At 49.0% G+C, this 18,182-nt stretch overlaps 2 protein-coding genes across 2 annotated transcripts in view; both read left to right on the forward strand.

Moving 5' to 3' along the window:
* Nucleotides 1–7,633, forward strand: part of LOC131669120 (nephrin-like) — a 132,115-nt gene extending 124,482 nt beyond the window's left edge. Inside the window, exon 14 of the mRNA XM_058943764.1 lies at nucleotides 7,515–7,633. Coding sequence (XP_058799747.1) covers nucleotides 7,515–7,517 — 3 coding nt within the window. The 3' untranslated portion in view covers nucleotides 7,518–7,633. The remainder of the gene's footprint in view (nucleotides 1–7,514) is intronic.
* A 19-nt stretch (nucleotides 7,634–7,652) lies between these two features.
* On the forward strand, nucleotides 7,653–13,918 carry LOC131669147 (dynein axonemal intermediate chain 3-like). The gene is given in 12 exon segments (XM_058943826.1): nucleotides 7,653–7,768; nucleotides 7,874–8,308; nucleotides 9,834–10,157; nucleotides 10,216–10,477; nucleotides 10,530–10,678; nucleotides 10,751–11,082; nucleotides 11,136–11,637; nucleotides 11,640–11,878; nucleotides 12,147–12,447; nucleotides 12,536–12,700; nucleotides 12,843–13,208; nucleotides 13,658–13,918. Coding segments are annotated over 12 exon segments (3,339 nt in total). The 5' UTR covers nucleotides 7,653–7,765.
* The last annotated feature ends 4,264 nt before the right edge of the window (nucleotides 13,919–18,182 follow it).

Raw genomic sequence — 18,182 nt, forward strand, 5'->3', positions numbered from 1 at the left:
CCTATTTCCTATTGCAAACAAAAGACGAATTTGAAAAAATATCTGCTATCGTTACCGATGAGCGAGGGCTGCATCGATTGAATGCCTTATAGGTTTCACGGCAGCAACGGCAGAACTTATGAGAAATATCGATCCATCACACGAGCTTGTGAATACAAAACCTTATGAAGGAGCAGCGAAGAGTACGATCATCTGTAACTTGACCGTCAATTTATTGCTTTTCCAGCCGTTCCGTATAGGCGTCTGTGCTGGCTAAGCTTGTTTCTTTAGTTGCCTAACTTTAGGCGAACGTCCACCATTTTTTCGACAGACAAAGCTGTCCTTGCAAGATAATTATGCACGATATTAAGGACTGTTGAACCTTATGAACAAATCTAACTGTTGAATGCGCCAGAATGCGCCGAGCAAAATCGCCAGATCGAGGCTTTTTAATTGGAAGTTTAGGTTCCAGGGGTAAACTGCAGTCGCAAGTAGCGAATAGCCAAACAATAATGATATACAATTACCGCGATTTCGGTCATTTATGGGCAAACAATAACGCGAAAGCTTATCGATTGGCAATATAACAACAACAATAACAAACTCTTTTGTTTCATGTGAAAACGAATGTCAAAATATTGAAAAGAAAAATAATTGAATGTAAAAAATTATTTTTTCAAATTACTTATGACTTGATAAATGATCAGACAATATTTTTCATAAAACTTGAAAGATTGCATTTGCCATTAATAAACTGTGTTAATGAAAGGGACATTTGTCACGCATTGATCACAGAGTTAGCTTGAGACTATTATCGAGGGTTTGATCGAAAAATGTGGAAAGCTTATAATTATACCAACGAGCCAGTATAATCCAACGCGTCTATCGCCCATAATAAAGGAAAGGCCTGAAGCTAGTAAATAATGCACAAAAGAACGCAGTAAACTGAAAATATCTCGTTGTCATGAGAAAGCTGCCATTGAATTTCTCGATTTTATAATCAGTCAATTTCGAAGTTTGTTTTTCCTCCCGGCTGCGTGTCTTCGAGCTTATTGTTCTGAATTTCCGATGTAAAACAGACTGGACGCAAGCGAGCAGTAGACGAGGCCGTGGAAAGGAACAGCGCGAGAGGAAGAGGAAAAGCTGGAGCAATTAAAACGCGCGAAAAAAAGGAAAGGGGAGAAGAGGAGCTCCGAGCTCCGAAAAATAAATCTATGAGACAGCTCCGAGCCGGAAGCTTAATGAGCGCGCGAGCTCGGCTGATTGACATTTAATTCTGGGAAGAATTCGCGCCACGCAAAAAGCCGATTGCACCGAAGGGGCGCGCAAGGCCGATAATTAAATCTGCTTTTGGGTGCCGGCAATCCAATCAGATTATCAGAGCCCGGCGCCAGTCGTGACGAACCGCGGAAATTCAACCGCCTCTCTGGCTTCTGGCGGCATGCGCGTTGCACGCGAGAACGGGCTCGACTTTCCGGCTGGTTCGCCTTCGATTCTGCTCGGCCGGAGCCCACTCTCCAGTGCTCCCGTCGAAAGTCCGTCAGTCCTCAGTTTCAACGATCGAGCCACTGGCAGCCGGCGGCGCTCGCCGGCACGCGAGAGTTATCGAGCCAGACGGGACAGCTGTTTGACTCTTTGCCGTCGGCTCCTCGGCTACGTTGCCATGGCCCGCGGGCGGAGCAGCCCTTTGCGCTCGGCGTGCCTTCGGGCCACTCTCGCTCGGACTCAATCTGCCATCCGTTGGTCGATCGTAAACTCGATATCCCGCCGCCCATCAATCGCTGTGCTTGGCGCGTCGATGCATAATATCGCGTCGCCGCGGGCTCCGCTCTGCGCGCCCGTCCTCGCGCGTGCACCATTCCAGCCGAGTCACATCTAGCCGCCAGCATCTGCAATGCAGCCGTTGCACCACCTTTGCACCACGCGTGGACGCCTGCGTAGCACGGCTCTGCCGTACGACCTGTCGCGTCGCAACGGGCTTTTATCGCTTTCTTCGAACCTCCGATGCTTCGCGTGCTCATCGACGACGACAGCGGCCAAGGCTCGATAAGCTCTTTTCCGTGGATGAACTCGATTAATTGAACTCAATAATCCAGCGGCGCTCACTTGAGCCTGCCTCCGCTCTAATAAATCCCCCCGCTGCAGTGCTGACTCGCGCGGCCGTCTCCTTTTTAAAGATATACCTCTACAAAGGCGCGCGCGCGGCCCCGCAAACGTAACGAAGAGCTCCCAGAAGAGTTTCGCGGCCAGCGACGAACCTCCCAAACAACCAGTGTCTGGCAGATCAATATCTAGTCCAACTTTTTACGTTGTTGCTCGTTTGACAACGCTTAATGTCGCTAGTGTAGCACAACTGCCCTGGCCTGCTCGGTCGATCAATGTTGCGTGGCAAAAGACGCGGATAACGGTGCGATTGTGCGATTGGAGGGCGATATGTAAGAAGCCATATGGATTGTGAGCTTAAGACGGGACAGCCCGAGGTGTTGCTTCTAGCGGGAATTGAGTCTCCGATCGCTTAAGCCACAGCTACGAGAGCTTGAGTCGATCGAGCGCGTTTTGCTATACCTCGCCACTCGAATTATCTTGAATGATCTAATCGTATGGTTTCAATTGAAAACTATTTATCTGGATTGTAACAATTTATAGCTGGGAAATGAGAGACCTACCAATGAGTGCCTTCGTTGCTAGGGCCAGCGGCGAGGAGCTTCGCATTCAAATGACCTTTCGCGTTTGTAAATCCGGACAGTGCAGTCTTTTCATTTGTAAATTTTGTAAAACCTCTCGAGAAATAAATGAACCCTATAATAAAAGAAAAGGAAAAAGCCCCAATTGTCGACAGTCGTAACGAGTGAAGCTGGAGCCCAACGCTCGCTGAGCAACCAGCAGGTGTCGACGACAAGGAAAATCGCAAACGTGATATCGTTTATCCGTTACAAAGGGAGAAACTCTTCCTATGTGCAAGCACGTTGCGGTAAGTGGTGATAAATGATAAAAGTGGCTACAAGTTGGTCGAGCCTCCGCGCATACGCACAACGCTAAGTTGGAAAGCAATCAGCGTCCGAGCCAGTGCAACGTGCGTTCTGGCTTGTTGCTTATTTTTGTCCTTTTGATATCGAACGTCCGCGAGCGAACGAAAAGCTCGCTGTTACGAGCAGAAAGGTAATTTTGCGATGAGTCGGTCCAAGACTTGCAAAGGCGGTGGATGTATAGACGTACAGGTGGCCATAGCGGGGCATTCTCGGGCACGCACTCATCGCAGCCCGGACTATTGCTTCGACGTTTACGGTCACTATTCAAGCTCTCATTCTTCGCAGACTGTCGGTGCTCCGGTCTCGTGTCTCGTAAATCGCGCGTGCGCACCTCGATAAAACCAGATCGAAAAATAGCTCTCAGCCGGCTGCATAACCCTTCCTTTTTTCTTCTGCCTTTGTCTTCGCGCTCGTAAAGCCAGCCGACGAACGAAATTTCTTCTCGTTCGCACGGCTGCGGCTCTACAGCCTCTATAGCGTCTCGGCAAATTGCGCGCCTCAGCTGTCGTTTGTGTACCGTCAATTGAATTTCCCACCTTTCTTGCCGCTTCTTTCGACTTGGGCCATTCTCATTCCAACGACGCCGTCGGACCGACCGAACCGATGCAAAATCCTTTCAACGCTCCCATCTGGATCGATGCGTAGCATCGACTTGGGCTTCCCCACTCTTCGTACGCGTATCGCTGCGATAATTCAGCGATCGAGCAGAGCAGCTAACGCGGCATCATTGGCAGCTCTGGCCTCTGGTCATTCCTCCAATGGCCTCAGCCGCAATCTCAGTTATTTCACGATGTTGATGAATGAACGCCGGCTGGATAATTTAAAATTTCAAACTCGTTGATCAGCGAGCTGTGGACGTGAACGAGCGCGCGGCGGCCTGCATTGCAGGCAAAATTCGCTGGGCATTTCACCGCGCGGTAACTGCACTCGAGGCTCGCCGCCGCCACCGTGTATGCATATAATTGCGAACGCACGACCTTCGTTATGTTGATCGTATGCGCCGGCGGCAGCGGTCCGACGGCTATCGGAATGACGTGCAAACTAATTAATCGATTGAAACGATCCTTCTTACAAGTGCGACCTGCAGCTGAGGCCGAAGAATTTGACGCGTGATTTGATAGGGCCGAAATGCATTCGGTGCTCCCTGAAACGTCTCGGAATAGACGAGCTTGAAGCGTTGACACGACTGCGACGATGCGACGAGAGTATTTTTCGGTGCGCTCGAGTTAATTGAAAGCCGCGCTAACACGCCTCCGTTAAAAGGGGAAAAGGGGAGCCAGAAACAAGAAAGCATTGTCCTGGATCGCGGGCGCTGGCTCAATTATGACGCCAAAAAAAGCAGCAGCTCTTTGTGAGATGGAGAGCTTGCGCTCTCTCGCGGGGCCGCCGCCGACGCCGCCGACGCCGCCGCGTTCATTTCATAAGTAATAAGAGCCGGCTGTGTTTGAAAAACGCTCGACGCTGGAGGGAAAGAGAAAGAAGCCGAGCGCGGCGCGAACCAGCGAAAAAGAATACGAAAAAAAAGAGAGTAAAGAGCCGGCCTCGATCCATTCAGCGAGGCCGAGAGAAGGCAGAGGGGTCGAGGCAGGCGGAGACGTAATATCGTTTCCTCGAACGTGCCACGCGCGTCAACTGCGCGCGGGCTTTTGTGCGCGCGAATACGCACGGACAAAAGCTGCAGCAGCCACGACTTTGTTTCGAAATTGCCGCTTATTCGACGCCAGTACTGCTCGGTTAAACTTTCCTCGTCACCGCGCGGCGACCCATTGCTCTTGCCCTCCCCGCTCTCATCGCCGGTCGCGTAAGAGCGCAAAGGAGCGACAGCTAACGGCTATTGTAAATTACGACCAAGCAAATAAGGCTCGAGGTGAACGAGCAGCGAGCAAAGAGAGCAAGAGACAAGCTCGAAGGCCACGTGATAAATAAGGCATCGACGCTGCAGCTCGGGACGTTGGTTCGAGCTTTTGCTAATTATGCCGAGTTTACGCGAGCAGGCAGCGCAAAGCGTGGCGTACTCGCGACGTGTAGCGAGAGAGACTGTCAGCGCCAGACGAACCGCTGGCCCGACTATACGTAACGGATGGATCTCGCGCGCTCTGGCCCGCGCCCACACACGAGCCTTTCTTCTCGGCCCATTCCCACCCTTTGCCAGCAACTGCCTGCCTCTGACCGCGCCAGCTCGCTCTCTCACTCGACTAGTGGAGAGCGAACGCCGCCGCAATACCCGAGCATCACTGCCGAGCTGAAATTAGTTTTCAAGATGATTTCGTGCCCCAGCCACACACAGACAATCTCTTTCCGCCGTTTACCTTGCCAACTTGACTCTGCCTTCTCCCTTTTCTCGTTCCTCTTTCCTCTTTCCTCTTTCCTCTTTCCTCTTTCCCCTGATCTTTTATCAACTCTCGGCGTACTTTCGTACTTTTTTCGAGCCCTCCCCAATACCTATTTCCTCGGTAGCGATATTACCGCTGCCACAATTGCCTCGTGCCTGCCGTTATTTCGCCTTGCCGCCTGTTGGTCCGAGGCTCGAATAAGTGTATGTACAGTTTCGCGCAAAGCCTCGCTCAGTGGAACAGTCCAGCAATAGTCCGACCGCGAGCGCGCTGTTACTCTCGACTTGAAGATGTCGAAGCATCAACCGGTGGCTATTTATGAATATCGTTTTTTCATCTAGCAGCCACCTCTACAACTAACTTGGAATCGGAATTGGTCTGTAAACACACCGGCAGTTCAGCGCGAAACGTCTCTATTTGTCTTTAGTCAGGCGGCGCGCGAGAGTTTTCAAAGGTGAACTCTCGCGTCCTCCCTCCCTCGCTCCCTCCCCCCCCCCCTCTCCCTCACTCCCTTTCTATCGCTCGCTCGCGAATTTAATGTTTCATTCGGCGCGCACGAGACGCCGTGGGCGCATGTCAGACACTTAACTAGATTTTACTATTTGAACCGAGGACGCGGGCAAGGAATCCTTTTCGGGCGCGTAGTCGAGATCCATTTGGAGCCTCTTAATCGCATGTGCTCGCGACAGCTCTCGGATAAGTTTAACAACGAACTCATCCTCGGGCTGAGATCTTCCTTGCCGTCGAGTTAATCTGGCACACTTAGCCGCTACTCGCGAGCGCTGCACGTATCTTGAGTTTTATTTCTTCTCACTTACCATCCGAACTTTATCAGATTACGCAGCAATGGTGCTTTTTCTCTCGCCTTTTGCATTTTGCGTCATTCTCCTTTTATTGGCAGCTGCAATGGCGCTGCTTTCATTCGACTTTTCATAATTATGCAAACGCAAAAAGAAAGCGTTTCGCTGCCTTATTCGCAGTACAGCCTTTGAACAGACTGCCTCTTGACGCCAGGCTCAAAGACGTAAGCTCCACTCGTTATATATCCTAGAAGCGTGTCAGTAATTTCATCTCTCTCATTTGAAGAGTGCACGAGAGAGCCGCCGCGCTGGCAGTGCTGCCGTGGGCAGGCGAGAGGGGATCGAGCCAGCAGGAGCTGTCAGCCAGCTATTCGGCGCGAGCACTAATCCAACTTTGTTTTACGATGAGATTCATTCGCTAGGTTAACGCGCGGCCGTGCTTCGACAGAGATATAAATTTCAACGTGCCGGCTATCAATGGCGAGGCGCTGCACTGCGCGCTCAACACCTTCAAACTCGACTAGCCTCTCAAGTCAAGTCAGTGCGCGCGGCGCACGCGCGCTTCAATCTCTCACTGCAGTCTCACTGCTCTCACTCAGCCTTAATTAATGCCTTCGCCCTGAAACATCGCGCACTGCGAAACGAGCCACACTGCTTTATCACACGCTTCGTCGTTCTATCTCCGAATCTCCCAACTGCTCCAATTGTTTCCTATTAAAGCCAGCTCTAACCGGCTCCGCATTTTTGCCTGCTCAATCGCGATTTCCATTCAGCGGATATTTTTAAATCCATACAAACTCCTGCAACTTATCCTCTCGCTCGATGATCTTTCAACCTATGTATGTAACGTCCACTGTCTAGCTGCAGCCTTCTCGGCTACGTGCAGCGAATATTTGCAGGCTACGTCAACCAAAACAAAAGCGAAAACAGTTAGACCGGTAAGTAACCTCGAAGCATGAAAATGAGTTTCAGTGGGTCGCATGATACATTGGAATATCAAGGAAGATACGAGCATGAGTTCGAAAAAGATCTGTCTGACGAACGATCGGAATCCGAGTACAAGCTCAAGAGGAGCGACGTTTTCGATGAATTTCTTGACGACGAGTGGCCAGGCGAAATTGAAGAAAATTACGGGTACAGCGAAGCAGAGGAACAAGAAAAGAAAGTCAACGAATTAGCTACAAAGGAGAGAGGTCAAGTTCTTCAATTCTAGTTCACTTTGTGATTAATCAGAGAAAATTAACGGCTACGCTATTTCCGCTTCTCTTGCAGAAGTTGAACAAGACAAGTCTTCCATAGAGAAACCAGAGGGTGCGAAGCTTCCAAATTATCAGATTCCAGAAGAACTAACATTTGCCTGATTTATCTTTCAGTAATTCCAGAAGAAAAGCGGGACCGAAAAAAAGTAATATTTTTTGGAGACGCTGACTCACCTCCACCGGATGGCTCCACAGCGGAACACGCTATCGAAGAGAAAACACCTGGCAGTGGCAAAACTATTTTTGATCTCGAATCCTTCTCCGCTTTAACGAATCTAACACAAGGCTTAGCAGGCGACGACAATGAAGAGGAAGACGAAGAATCAGAGATTCAAGACGGCGATGCGATACGTTTCTCCAAAACAATGGTAAGACAAAAATAAAAAAAAAACATGGCCCGAATTTGCTCTGAAATGAGCTTGATCAGTGATACCTGATAAAAACTCGATTTTCCCTTTCCTTCTCTCTGGTAGGGAATAGAGGGCGTAGCCCGCATCGACCTGTCACTCCTCACGCAAAAGATCGTCGGTCTGGTGATCGACGAGAACGTGACGACCGAGTTCCCGTGGCTGTACGTCCGTAAAGAGATAATCGAGGACAACTTGGATCTACACTCGGAGAGCAGTGATTTTCTGCCAATAAAAAATTATATCGAGCGTTATCCAGCACCGCGAATGCTAATGGGTTATGCGCCAACTACTAAGGAAGACGAGGGTCAGTTTTACATCTGTCTTACCGAAGAAGCTAGAGATGCGGTTGCTCGCATTATCGAGGCTCGACGAGTCATGCAGCAGGACAAAGTGCGCAATGCCGTACTCAAAACAGCCGGACAATGGAATCATCTTGGGAGCGGCGATTGCGTCAATTTTATGACTGTGAACAGGGCCAGGCAGTTATACGAAATTCAGGCATGTAATCGTAAATGACATTGCAAAAGGCGATTGCTTGCATGTCTTTACCAAACATCTCTCTACAGGTACATGTAACACACCAAGATATGGAAAATTTTCTTGGCTATACTTTCGCACCATATAGGGAGTATGCATAACAAACAACGCGCAAAACGCGCAAATGGCATACCATTCGATAATTTAGTATTGTACAATTGCATTGAATAAATTGTAGCTCGTTCGATCAAGTCGAATATTTAAACACTGGAAACATTTTGAAAAGTCACCATTTATCGTAAACATCGAGTTTCATTTGCTTAGCCAAAATCACAGGTCAATGCACTAGTAAAGAACAAATTTTTGAAATAATTCATTTGATAAAACTAGCTGCATTTGAATGTAGGGCGAGCTTAATTATCATCTTTCGAATCGTATATTCTATTTCGCTTTTGATATATAAAAATACTTGATCATACTGCAAGCAGAAATGAAACATTAGGCTATGACAAACTAAATACATTGATACAGTGAGAGTTGACACAGAGAAAAAAAATTTTAAAAAATTGACGAAACACGAAATAGAATAAAAATAGTTTTCCCGTAACAACTTTTATTTACTTTGATGTGCAGTTTTGAAATTCATTGTAAACTCGATGGATTAATCAAAAATAAACTAAAATCAAAAAGTTGGTAGAAAAAGTCAAGCCATCAAAGCAGATGTAAATATACAAAGCTACCCTCAGAGTACGTTATTGATATGCGTGAAGCTTGGATCGTTATATTTACCAAGCATCAACGAGCATAAAATTCGTGAAAATTCCCGAATATGCCGCCGCGTGAGAATGGGTAGAGAGAGAGAGAGAGAGTAAATAAAAAATAATGACCGGTGAACAGCGAGCATACATTTGCAATTTTCGGCGTGCCATATCGTTCGAAAGACTTTTGTTGAAACGCGGGGATTTGTTCAAATAAAAGCTCGAGTGCAATGCCAGACTTCAAATATAAACCATTGCGCGGAGCTCGAAACGAGCGCTGCGAAATCCTTTGCTGGTAGGACACACATATATACATGATCGAGCAGCCTTTTGTCGCCCGAGCGATTCACATGTAAATCGAGCTGTGGGCTGTAGCTGTTTTTTTGCAGGGCGAGAGAGAAAGAGAACTTTTAATTCAATTTCCGGAGCTCGATGCGATAAATTCCCGGGGCTACCTACTTACCGTAGGGTCGGTCCGCAGCGCCCGTAAATTTTCAAGCCATACGGTTATGCATCTCGCGGAGCGGCCACTTTTATTACTGGCGAGAGCCCTCTCCTTTCTCTCTTTCTCTCAGCGCCAGAGAATATAGCGAGCGTAATGTAGCGTTGTTAAATATTGAGCTGGACGCAGCTTGCCGCGTCGCCATAGAAGCTCGCACAACTACCTCCCAACGTCCATAGCTCAATTCGTTCTACTCGAGCGCTCTCAACAGCTTCAGCTTATTGTATGCGCGTTCTTAGGTGTTTTTATGAATTCCGAATGTGCGTGTACATATAGATATTTATAGGTCGAAAGGTCGGCAAGCCAGCTGAAAGGTCCGATGGCGCTGTGCGACAGAAAATCGGACGATCAGCGAGACAGCTACGTTGAGGTGGTTCCGTATCGGCAGAGCTTCAGCAATGTCACGCGATTGCTCGTGGATAAAGACACGAAGGTGACACCAGCCCTCGAGGATAGCCAAGTTCAGACAATACTTGCGCCACGAGTCAATTCCTCGTGTCAGTGCCAGTTGGATGTTGAGCCGACTGCCGAATTGACTCTCGCTAGCGGCAAGCAGACCAAGACCATGCTGGAATCGCTGAAAGTCCGCGTTGACGATGTCTGCGAACAGGTTCGCTCGACGTCGAGTCAAGAAAAAGCAACCATGACTTTGCGACAGGTTCCTTCAGGTTCACTCCAATACCTTGTGGGACGTGTACGCCAACGATTACGCAAAACTAGCAGCACGAGCCGTCGGTCCGCTCATAGAGACAAGAGGATCGACGGAATACGTCGAGCGGCAGAGCTACTACAAAGGCAAGTCGTGCACGGGTCGCGTGATCAACGACTTGGCCTGGCATCCTCTTTGGACGGGAGTTGCTGCGGTTGCCTACACCGAGATCAGCAAAAGCGAGTATCTCGTCGGACCGAAACCTTACAAGGAAGTAATGATTTTCAGGCCGATCGATGCATTGCCTTCGCGAGCACTTACTCTATTTTTCCTAGGATTTGAACGAAAGTGGCGTCCTGATTTGGTCGCTCGACGACAGCCTCGGACCGAAATTGATTTTGCAATCCAAGAGACAGGTATCCGCTGTGTCGTTTCATCCGCGCAATGGAAACATAGTAGTGGGAGGTTGCGCAAACGGTCAAGTAATGAACAATTTGCGATGTGTCCGAAATCGACGTATCGCGCTCGACACTGAAGTGCCGTTGAACGAGCAGATTACCATCTGGGACATCACGGGTAAGCTAGAGGAAGTGGAAAGGGTCCTGGTGAAGTCACCCGATCAAGTCAAGTACGAGACGATTCTGAGAAGTATGACGACGTGGATGAAGGATACGCTGAGCTCCACGATCGTTAGAGCCACGGTGAGCTCGTGCCTGCAGTACAACCAGAGAGGACAAATCACAAAGATCGACTGGTTGTCGCCGTACAAGAAAATCAACGAGCGCGGCATACTGGAAGATCTGCCTGCCGACGCGACGGAGGACACGTTGAGCTCTCAATTTGTGACTTCGAGTCTGGACGGCAGCGTCGCTTTTTACGACCTAAAGTGACCGGCGGGCAAACAGAACAAGGCAGAGAGATTTTTCGGTGGAGTTCAAGTTGAACTTTGTTTGGCAGTTGGCGGCCAGTCGAGGACAAGAAGAAGGAAGCGCAAAAGAAAAAGAGAAAATCCATGGAGAAACCCGCGGGTCTTGTACAGTCGACGTCGCCTTACAAAGTGCTCGACAACATCTTCAAGCCCCTATACGCTCTCGTCGCGCAGTACGACAACGAGAGCCGCAACGCTGTAGTGACGGCGATGAGCGTGCGCCGACCATTGCTACGGAGACGACAAGTGCCACCTTTTCCGCGAAGCGACCAACTTGCCGAGCGAAAGTATTACGAGACTCTGCTCGAGAGACAGCAGGACGAGGAATCGATTCCAAGTATTATAAAATACGTTAGCCTTAGCGTGCTTTCAGTGCACCGTCCACTCGTACGTACGCCAATCGCCAGACCGGCAGACAGACTTTGCAAGCAATCACGCGACGCGAGCTGCGGCAGGAACATGGCGCGCATCTATTTATTAGGTATTCACGACTCGCAGGCGGAATTTTCATCGGTACTATGAGGGGCGAGTGCGGCTTAGTCTCCTGGGAAGGCTACGAGTTCTCCACGGGGATCACTCTCACCAAGGAGATGTGCAAATGGACCTGGCGCAAGCAACTGCACGACGGCCCGGTCGTCCACGCAGTCAGATCGACGCATCTCAGGGACCTGATCGTCACGGTCGGCGGTAAGATTTTCGCCGTCTGGCGCGAGGACTTCGACGAGCCTATTCTGTGGAGAAGGTCCGAGTCCAGGTGTGCACGCCAGTCACTCGTCACGTTTCATTCGTCACGTTTTACTGGACCGATCTGTCGAATACGAATTGCCGTTCGGACGCACACCACGAACGCCATGACGCTTGCAGTCGCGGCGTTAAGCTCATTGCGTCAGCTGATCATTCGCTCGAGTATTTCCATAACGAGCGAAACGGCGGCTGTTCTCGTCTTCTCGGAATAAGGCGACACAGCGTCCAGATAGGCCAGTTTAGTTTCGTTTCGCAACGTCAGTTTGTTACATTTCTAGGTACTCCAGCTGCTGTTGGGCAGCTGAGAGGCCGAGCGTTATCATAGTTGGTCGTAACGACGGCACCGTCGAGATCTGGGATCTGTTCGTTAAAAGCCACGAACCTAGCGCCACTCACGGCCTCAGCGGCAGAATAATTACGGGAATCTATGCTCACGAGCTGCCACTGAATCCACAGTGCGTTGCGTTTTGCGATTATAATGGCGCGCTGAGAGTTTTCCTGGCGCCCGCAGTTTCACTGGCGTTCAAGCAAACCGACGCCCAATGGATGCGCCAATTCGTTGACCGAGAAGTTGCGCGGGTAGAGACAAAAGAACGGTCGACTGCCGGACTCGACGTTTGAATTTTCGCTGGCGTTTCGGATTGCATGCAGGTTATTTTAATTACAGATCAAAGACTTGAATGCTTGGCGAGAAGAGTGGCGACGAACGGAGGAGAAAAGCGCGGGGGATCAAGGAAAAACGGCTCAACAGGACGACTCGAAGAAAGTATCGGAAGCGGAAGAAAAGTTGAAAGATGAAGCACTAAAAGCGGAGGCCAATAGAGAAGCCAAGGTATAATTAAAAAGTATCTTGCGCAGCCTTTATCCTATATACACCGGTGACCTACATACTTGTATGCTTAGCTTATCAAGACGAGGATCTCCAAGTATGAATTCTCTCACATTTGAATTACGCTATCAATGTAATTTTGCAGGCGAGGCAGCGTAAGAACTTGGTGGAGCAAATGCAGGCGAAATGGGTGACACGCGAGCTGGGTCGAATGCAGGTTGCCATTTTAACGAAAAAGGGCCTGCGAGAGGAGGAGCTGGAGCGCCGAATCGAGCCGGTGCTGCGAATGAAACGGGAAGCTCGCGAGAGAGACTCGCGACGCCAGCGAGTTCTCGACAAAGCGCCCGAACTCTTCAAGGACGCGGTGGCCTCTAATTTCCCTCAGCAGCGTGGCCAGCTGCTCGACACTGATGACACCGCCGACACCGCCGACGCCGCCCAGCAGGCAGCGCCGCCTCCCACCAGCAGCGCCGACTTAGCCGCCCCGTCGACGGACTTGATCGCTGCCATGGTACACGTGTAAACCTTTCTCTCTCTCTCTTGGCCTACACTAGCAGCCCGACTATCGATTAATTCGTTATCGAGAAATTTCATAGCCGAACTAGCACGATATGAAGCTGGCAAATTGCCGCGAGTAGTATTGTTATAGAATTTGACGCCTGAGGTACTTGGGCGTTAAACCGACGGAACATCAAGTGCGCGAGCTCGGAAATTACTCGTTTACTGCCTTGTTACCATGTAGAATTTCATTGCAACTTCAGTCATAAATTCTATGCGAGTAATTTCCGAAGTAATTTCAACAATTTTCCTATTTTCAACCGGAGGCACAGAGAATACGCCAGCTGCAACTGGCTCACTCGTACGCCCGTTACGAGGCTGGTTCATTCCGAGAATTCAATTTTACCATCTCGTGCGGTCGAAAAATAACCTGTCAACGTTTGTTTTTACTGTTCCGATCAGGACAAAGCATCTGATGAGGACATTATTCGCGAGTACGAGAAACTCGAATCCGAGACGTTGGCCAAAATACGCCAGCGTCAAAAGCTCGACGAGCGACGAGAACTTGACTTCAACTGGCGTAAACTCATAGCCGAGAGTATTAAGCAACGCCGATCAATGGATGTTAATCTGGAGGCACGCCAACTAAAGACAACTCACCAGCCCGAGGACTATGATTTGTCGTTGAGCACCAGTCTTGAGAGCTTCCAGTCTCGTCGATAACACCGGCGAATAATAAAGAGCATGAAAATTTCATTTCAGCGATTCGACCCTTTTTTCTTTTTTCCGTTGTTCCTCTCCTTTTCCTCCTCCTCCTCCTCCTCCTGCTACTACTCCTTCTTTTCCTGCTCCTCCACCTCGCACTCTTTCCGCCTTTCACTTTTTCCACAAACCCGTAACCCGTAACGGAGCGTAACGGAGTTAGTGGGATGCTTGAATTTCGCGCGAGCAAGAGAAAGAGAAATAAAGCGTGCGGCAGGAGCAGCGTCGGCGGCGGCGGCGGCGGCGGCGGCGGCGGCGGCGGCACTCGACAATTTTTCACAATTAAGTCGGATTAAAAGTGCGCGCGACGCGCGACGTAAATGAATTTGAAATTTCAAACTACCACTTGTTCATTGCTGCTGCTGTGAAAGCCTCTTGTGCTAGCCATTCTTTTTTGTCCGTTATCCGTTATTTTCAGTACAGCTCTCGCTTCATCGGCACGGTGAGAAAGGTAACCAGGAAGGGGAGAAAGAGAAAACTCGCGTTATCCAACTGGAGAGCTTGTCTTCCGGCGTTTATTTCCCAGGAGCGACATACTGCGTCTCTCTCTCTCTCTCTCTCTCTCTCTCTCTGCCTCCCACCCTCTTTTGCTCTTCAGATGTCGCGCTAACGCTCTCTTTTTCTCTGCCCGCACTACTTGTCCTTCTTCTCTTTGCCTCTCCACCCGCCACTTTTTTTCTCCAAGTTTTTACGCGCCGCGCGCACTTTTATAAAAGCCTTATTTCCATTAAACAGCGCGCCGGTTTTTACGCTGTTTTAACGTCGCGTCACAAGTAGACAATCACCAACAAAATTGTCCTTTCCACGACGGTGGTTTGTTAAAAAGTTTGCTCTTCGCTTCGTGCACGCATATATACACGCGAGGTAAATGAAATAGGTCAGCGAACGAGACGAGTTATGAAAATTCTTCCGCTCGTCGTGTTCGCGTCCCGCCTAGTGATTCGATCTGTTGGTCAATCTATTCAACGGGAAACCTCTATGGAGCTGCTCGATATTTTGGACAGCGAGCGTGTACACAGCTGTATATTGTGGAGTCGTCGCGTGGCATACATTTGTAGTGTATCGAGATTTATAGCTAGGGTTGTAGCTTAGCTTCATATATTTTAATTTCCATCGACATGAAAACAATGAGTACGTATCACGGATTAACTCGACTCACTCGGAATATTTGGCACGTAGAGTCGATAACTATGAGCCTCTCTCCCATAGTCACGCACACAGTGCTCTGGATTGGCTTTCCACGGCCCACGCCTATCCAACAGCTCTGTCATTGGATTCTGGAAATCGATGACCGAAAGCCCTTTCTCTCGGTCGCTTAGTTATCAGCCGAGTGAAGATCGGGGAAAAATGTTGGGCCTTTCATTTGAGATCTGGTTCTCGTTCGCTCCTCCCTGGCCACTGCCCGCAACCTAACGCTGTTCACAGACAGTGGCTATTTCACTTGGCGCCTTGCATGTACCGCCGAGGCCGGTGCGCGGCAATACGGCTGAAAGACCGAGCGAGAGATAAGCAATGATAAAACTAAGTGAACGCGAGAGCCTTCGATTTTCATTTGACCTCGTAGCTCGACTTCCACGTCGACCTGGCCGCCGTAACTGGCGCGACCTCCGAGCGTAGATTACGTCGCGCGAAATTTCAATTTTGACGTGCCAGCGAGGAAAATCCAATTTTCCACTGGCAAAATATTGCGTGAAAACTTGAATTTTTTCAGCACCTCGCGAACCTGGATTATCTGCACCAAGCGAATCTGTTGCCGTCTTTTTCCTCTCTTTTGGCCTACATTCGAGCTCGAAGTGCAAAAAGCCGTGGGAGAGCAAGGACGGATCAGTGACGCGGCATCGAGATAGGGGATAATAGGTAAAAGACTTTTACTCTAGGCAGCTTGGGAAAAAGGCACACGGGGCAAACGTGACAGGCTGCCAGCTAACAGGACTTTGCGCGACACACACGCACCTGTGCGCGCGCGCGCCTACTCGGCAAGGCTAAAAGTCAGAAAAATTGGAAATATTGATCCGTTGGAAATTGTACGAGCAGAGCTCTAGCGCATTCTCTGCTTTTTTTCAATATTACAGTGCGCCTTGCAGCACGCGACGCAAGCAGCTCCAGGGATTCCGTCTCACTAAGAAAATGGTAAAGTTTGCCAGCGCTATCCGCAAAAATGGAAATAAGTAGCAACAGATTGGCGCGCTAGGCGAAGACGCAGCGAAGACGCAGCAAAGACGCAGCTAAGACGGAACGGGCAGGTGGATACTCGTGCTCGAGAGGACAGAGAGGTCGGCAAGGCACGTAGCCGCAACAGAGCGAACGATAGGAGTTTGGCGAACTATCCTGGCGCCCCTGCAACTGACATACTGCAGCGTTATTGTCTAAGTTCGAAACATCCTCGGCTGGCTAGCTTCTCTCGCTTCTCTCGCTCTCTGTATCTTTCTGCAACCTGCGCTTGGCTTATATCCGGGTGTATGTGTAGGTAGGGGAGCTTCGGTCCGCGTGCGCCCGATGACCCAACTTTTCCTCCTTTATATCGGCCGCCGCCGCCTCGTCACGGGGATAAATCTCTGACCGGGCATTATAAAGTTGCTCTCTAATACGCCGAAGTCGCGCGTGGTCGGCTATTGCACACAGCTGCGCTCTCGCACGCTGCCCTCAAGTGGCACACTAATGCGATGTACGGTTTTACTCCAGTGCCGGAGTCGCTGAAAAATTCTTGGATTATTGGCAAAAGCCACATGTGCCTCTGCTGCCGCTGCCGCCGTCGCTGCTGCCGCTGCTGCTGCTGCTGCTGCTGCTACTGCTGCTTGCTGAAATCGAACGGCCGATTTTTATTCCTCACTTTCGTCCACTTTTCCTTCCTCCGCCCAATAAAACCAACTGATTGCCAAGTTGACGGCTGTGCGAAAAGTAAAAAACAAGACGCGGCATCAACGACAGATTCTCACTGTGCCAGCGGATAATCGCTTCGACTCGTTATGACTCGCTCGGTATGGTGCGACGATGGTTCATCGACCTAGCCCTCGGTCGCACTCTTACTGCCTTTTCACTTGTCACGAGGCAAACGTTATTGAAATGGTGTTTAGTATTTTTCACGTCAATACGAAGCTGAGTACTGGACTCCCTCTCTCTCTCTCTCTCTATCTCTTTCTCTCTCTCTCTCTCTCTCTCTCTCTCTCTCTCTGCAGGAATGAAGGATGCTCAATTTCGGCAAGCATGCTATTCTCGGAGTTACTATCGACATTTATTGACATTTATTTTCGCCACTTTTCACCATATAGATTTTCGAAAAAATCAAGTAATTGCTTGATGTACCGCGACTGGACATCTACTCACTCTGCTATGGCGAATGTTAAGGGGCTTATTTGTTAGGCTTATTTGAGTGTCAACTATTATACTACAAGCGAAATAAGTGGTGAAGTTTTTAGACGAGTTTCTGAAACTTAGCAATAAGGTCAACGCGTATTTAGAGCAACGAACTAATAGATTCCTTCAAGATCACTTTTCTAAAGCTTCTGATAAAGGCACAAATATTTGAAAGAAAATACGGTACCTTGGCCTCCTGTCTAGAACGAAGAGAAGCTCGATAGTTTCAGTCTGGATCAATTGAATGATCACTTCTCGGGATTTCAGTCTTACTACTTGAAGATATGGACATTGTCCTTGTAATGCCTGCACGCAACTGGTGCAGATAAGTGCAGACCAAATCATGAAATATCTTAACTTAAAGAATGTTTTGACCCCCTTCAGAGAGGCTTTCGACGCAATCACAGTTCACAAATTACACTTCTCAAACTTACAAACGATATATGTATGGCCATTAACAAAAAGAGGGTGCCACTCCTACTCTTGTTTGACTTCAGCAAAGCTTTTGACACCATCTCACCCTCTAAACTATTGCACAAACTCTACGCCCTTGATTTCTCAAGATTGGTTCTCCTGTTGATAAGTTCGTGTTTACAAGGTCGGATCCAGAGAGTAATTTCCAAGGACGGTAACTCGAATTGAAAGGAGATCAACCTGGATGTACCACAAAGTTCAATCTTTAGATATCTGTTGTTCTGTTTATATATTAATGACCTAAAAAATATGCTTGATGAACATGAGGTTTCTCACCTCTTTAATACTGACGATTTATAGATTTATCTGCATATAAACAAAAAAGATCTTGACGAGGAAATGGCGCGAATGACTGAAGCAGCGAAACTACTGTCGACCTAAGCTCGCGATTCTGGTC

The sequence above is a fragment of the Phymastichus coffea genome, unplaced genomic scaffold (assembly GCF_024137745.1).
Source record: "Phymastichus coffea isolate CEN01 unplaced genomic scaffold, Cenicafe_Pcof_1.1 PCOF00087, whole genome shotgun sequence".
NCBI classification, from domain to species: domain Eukaryota; kingdom Metazoa; phylum Arthropoda; class Insecta; order Hymenoptera; family Eulophidae; genus Phymastichus; species Phymastichus coffea.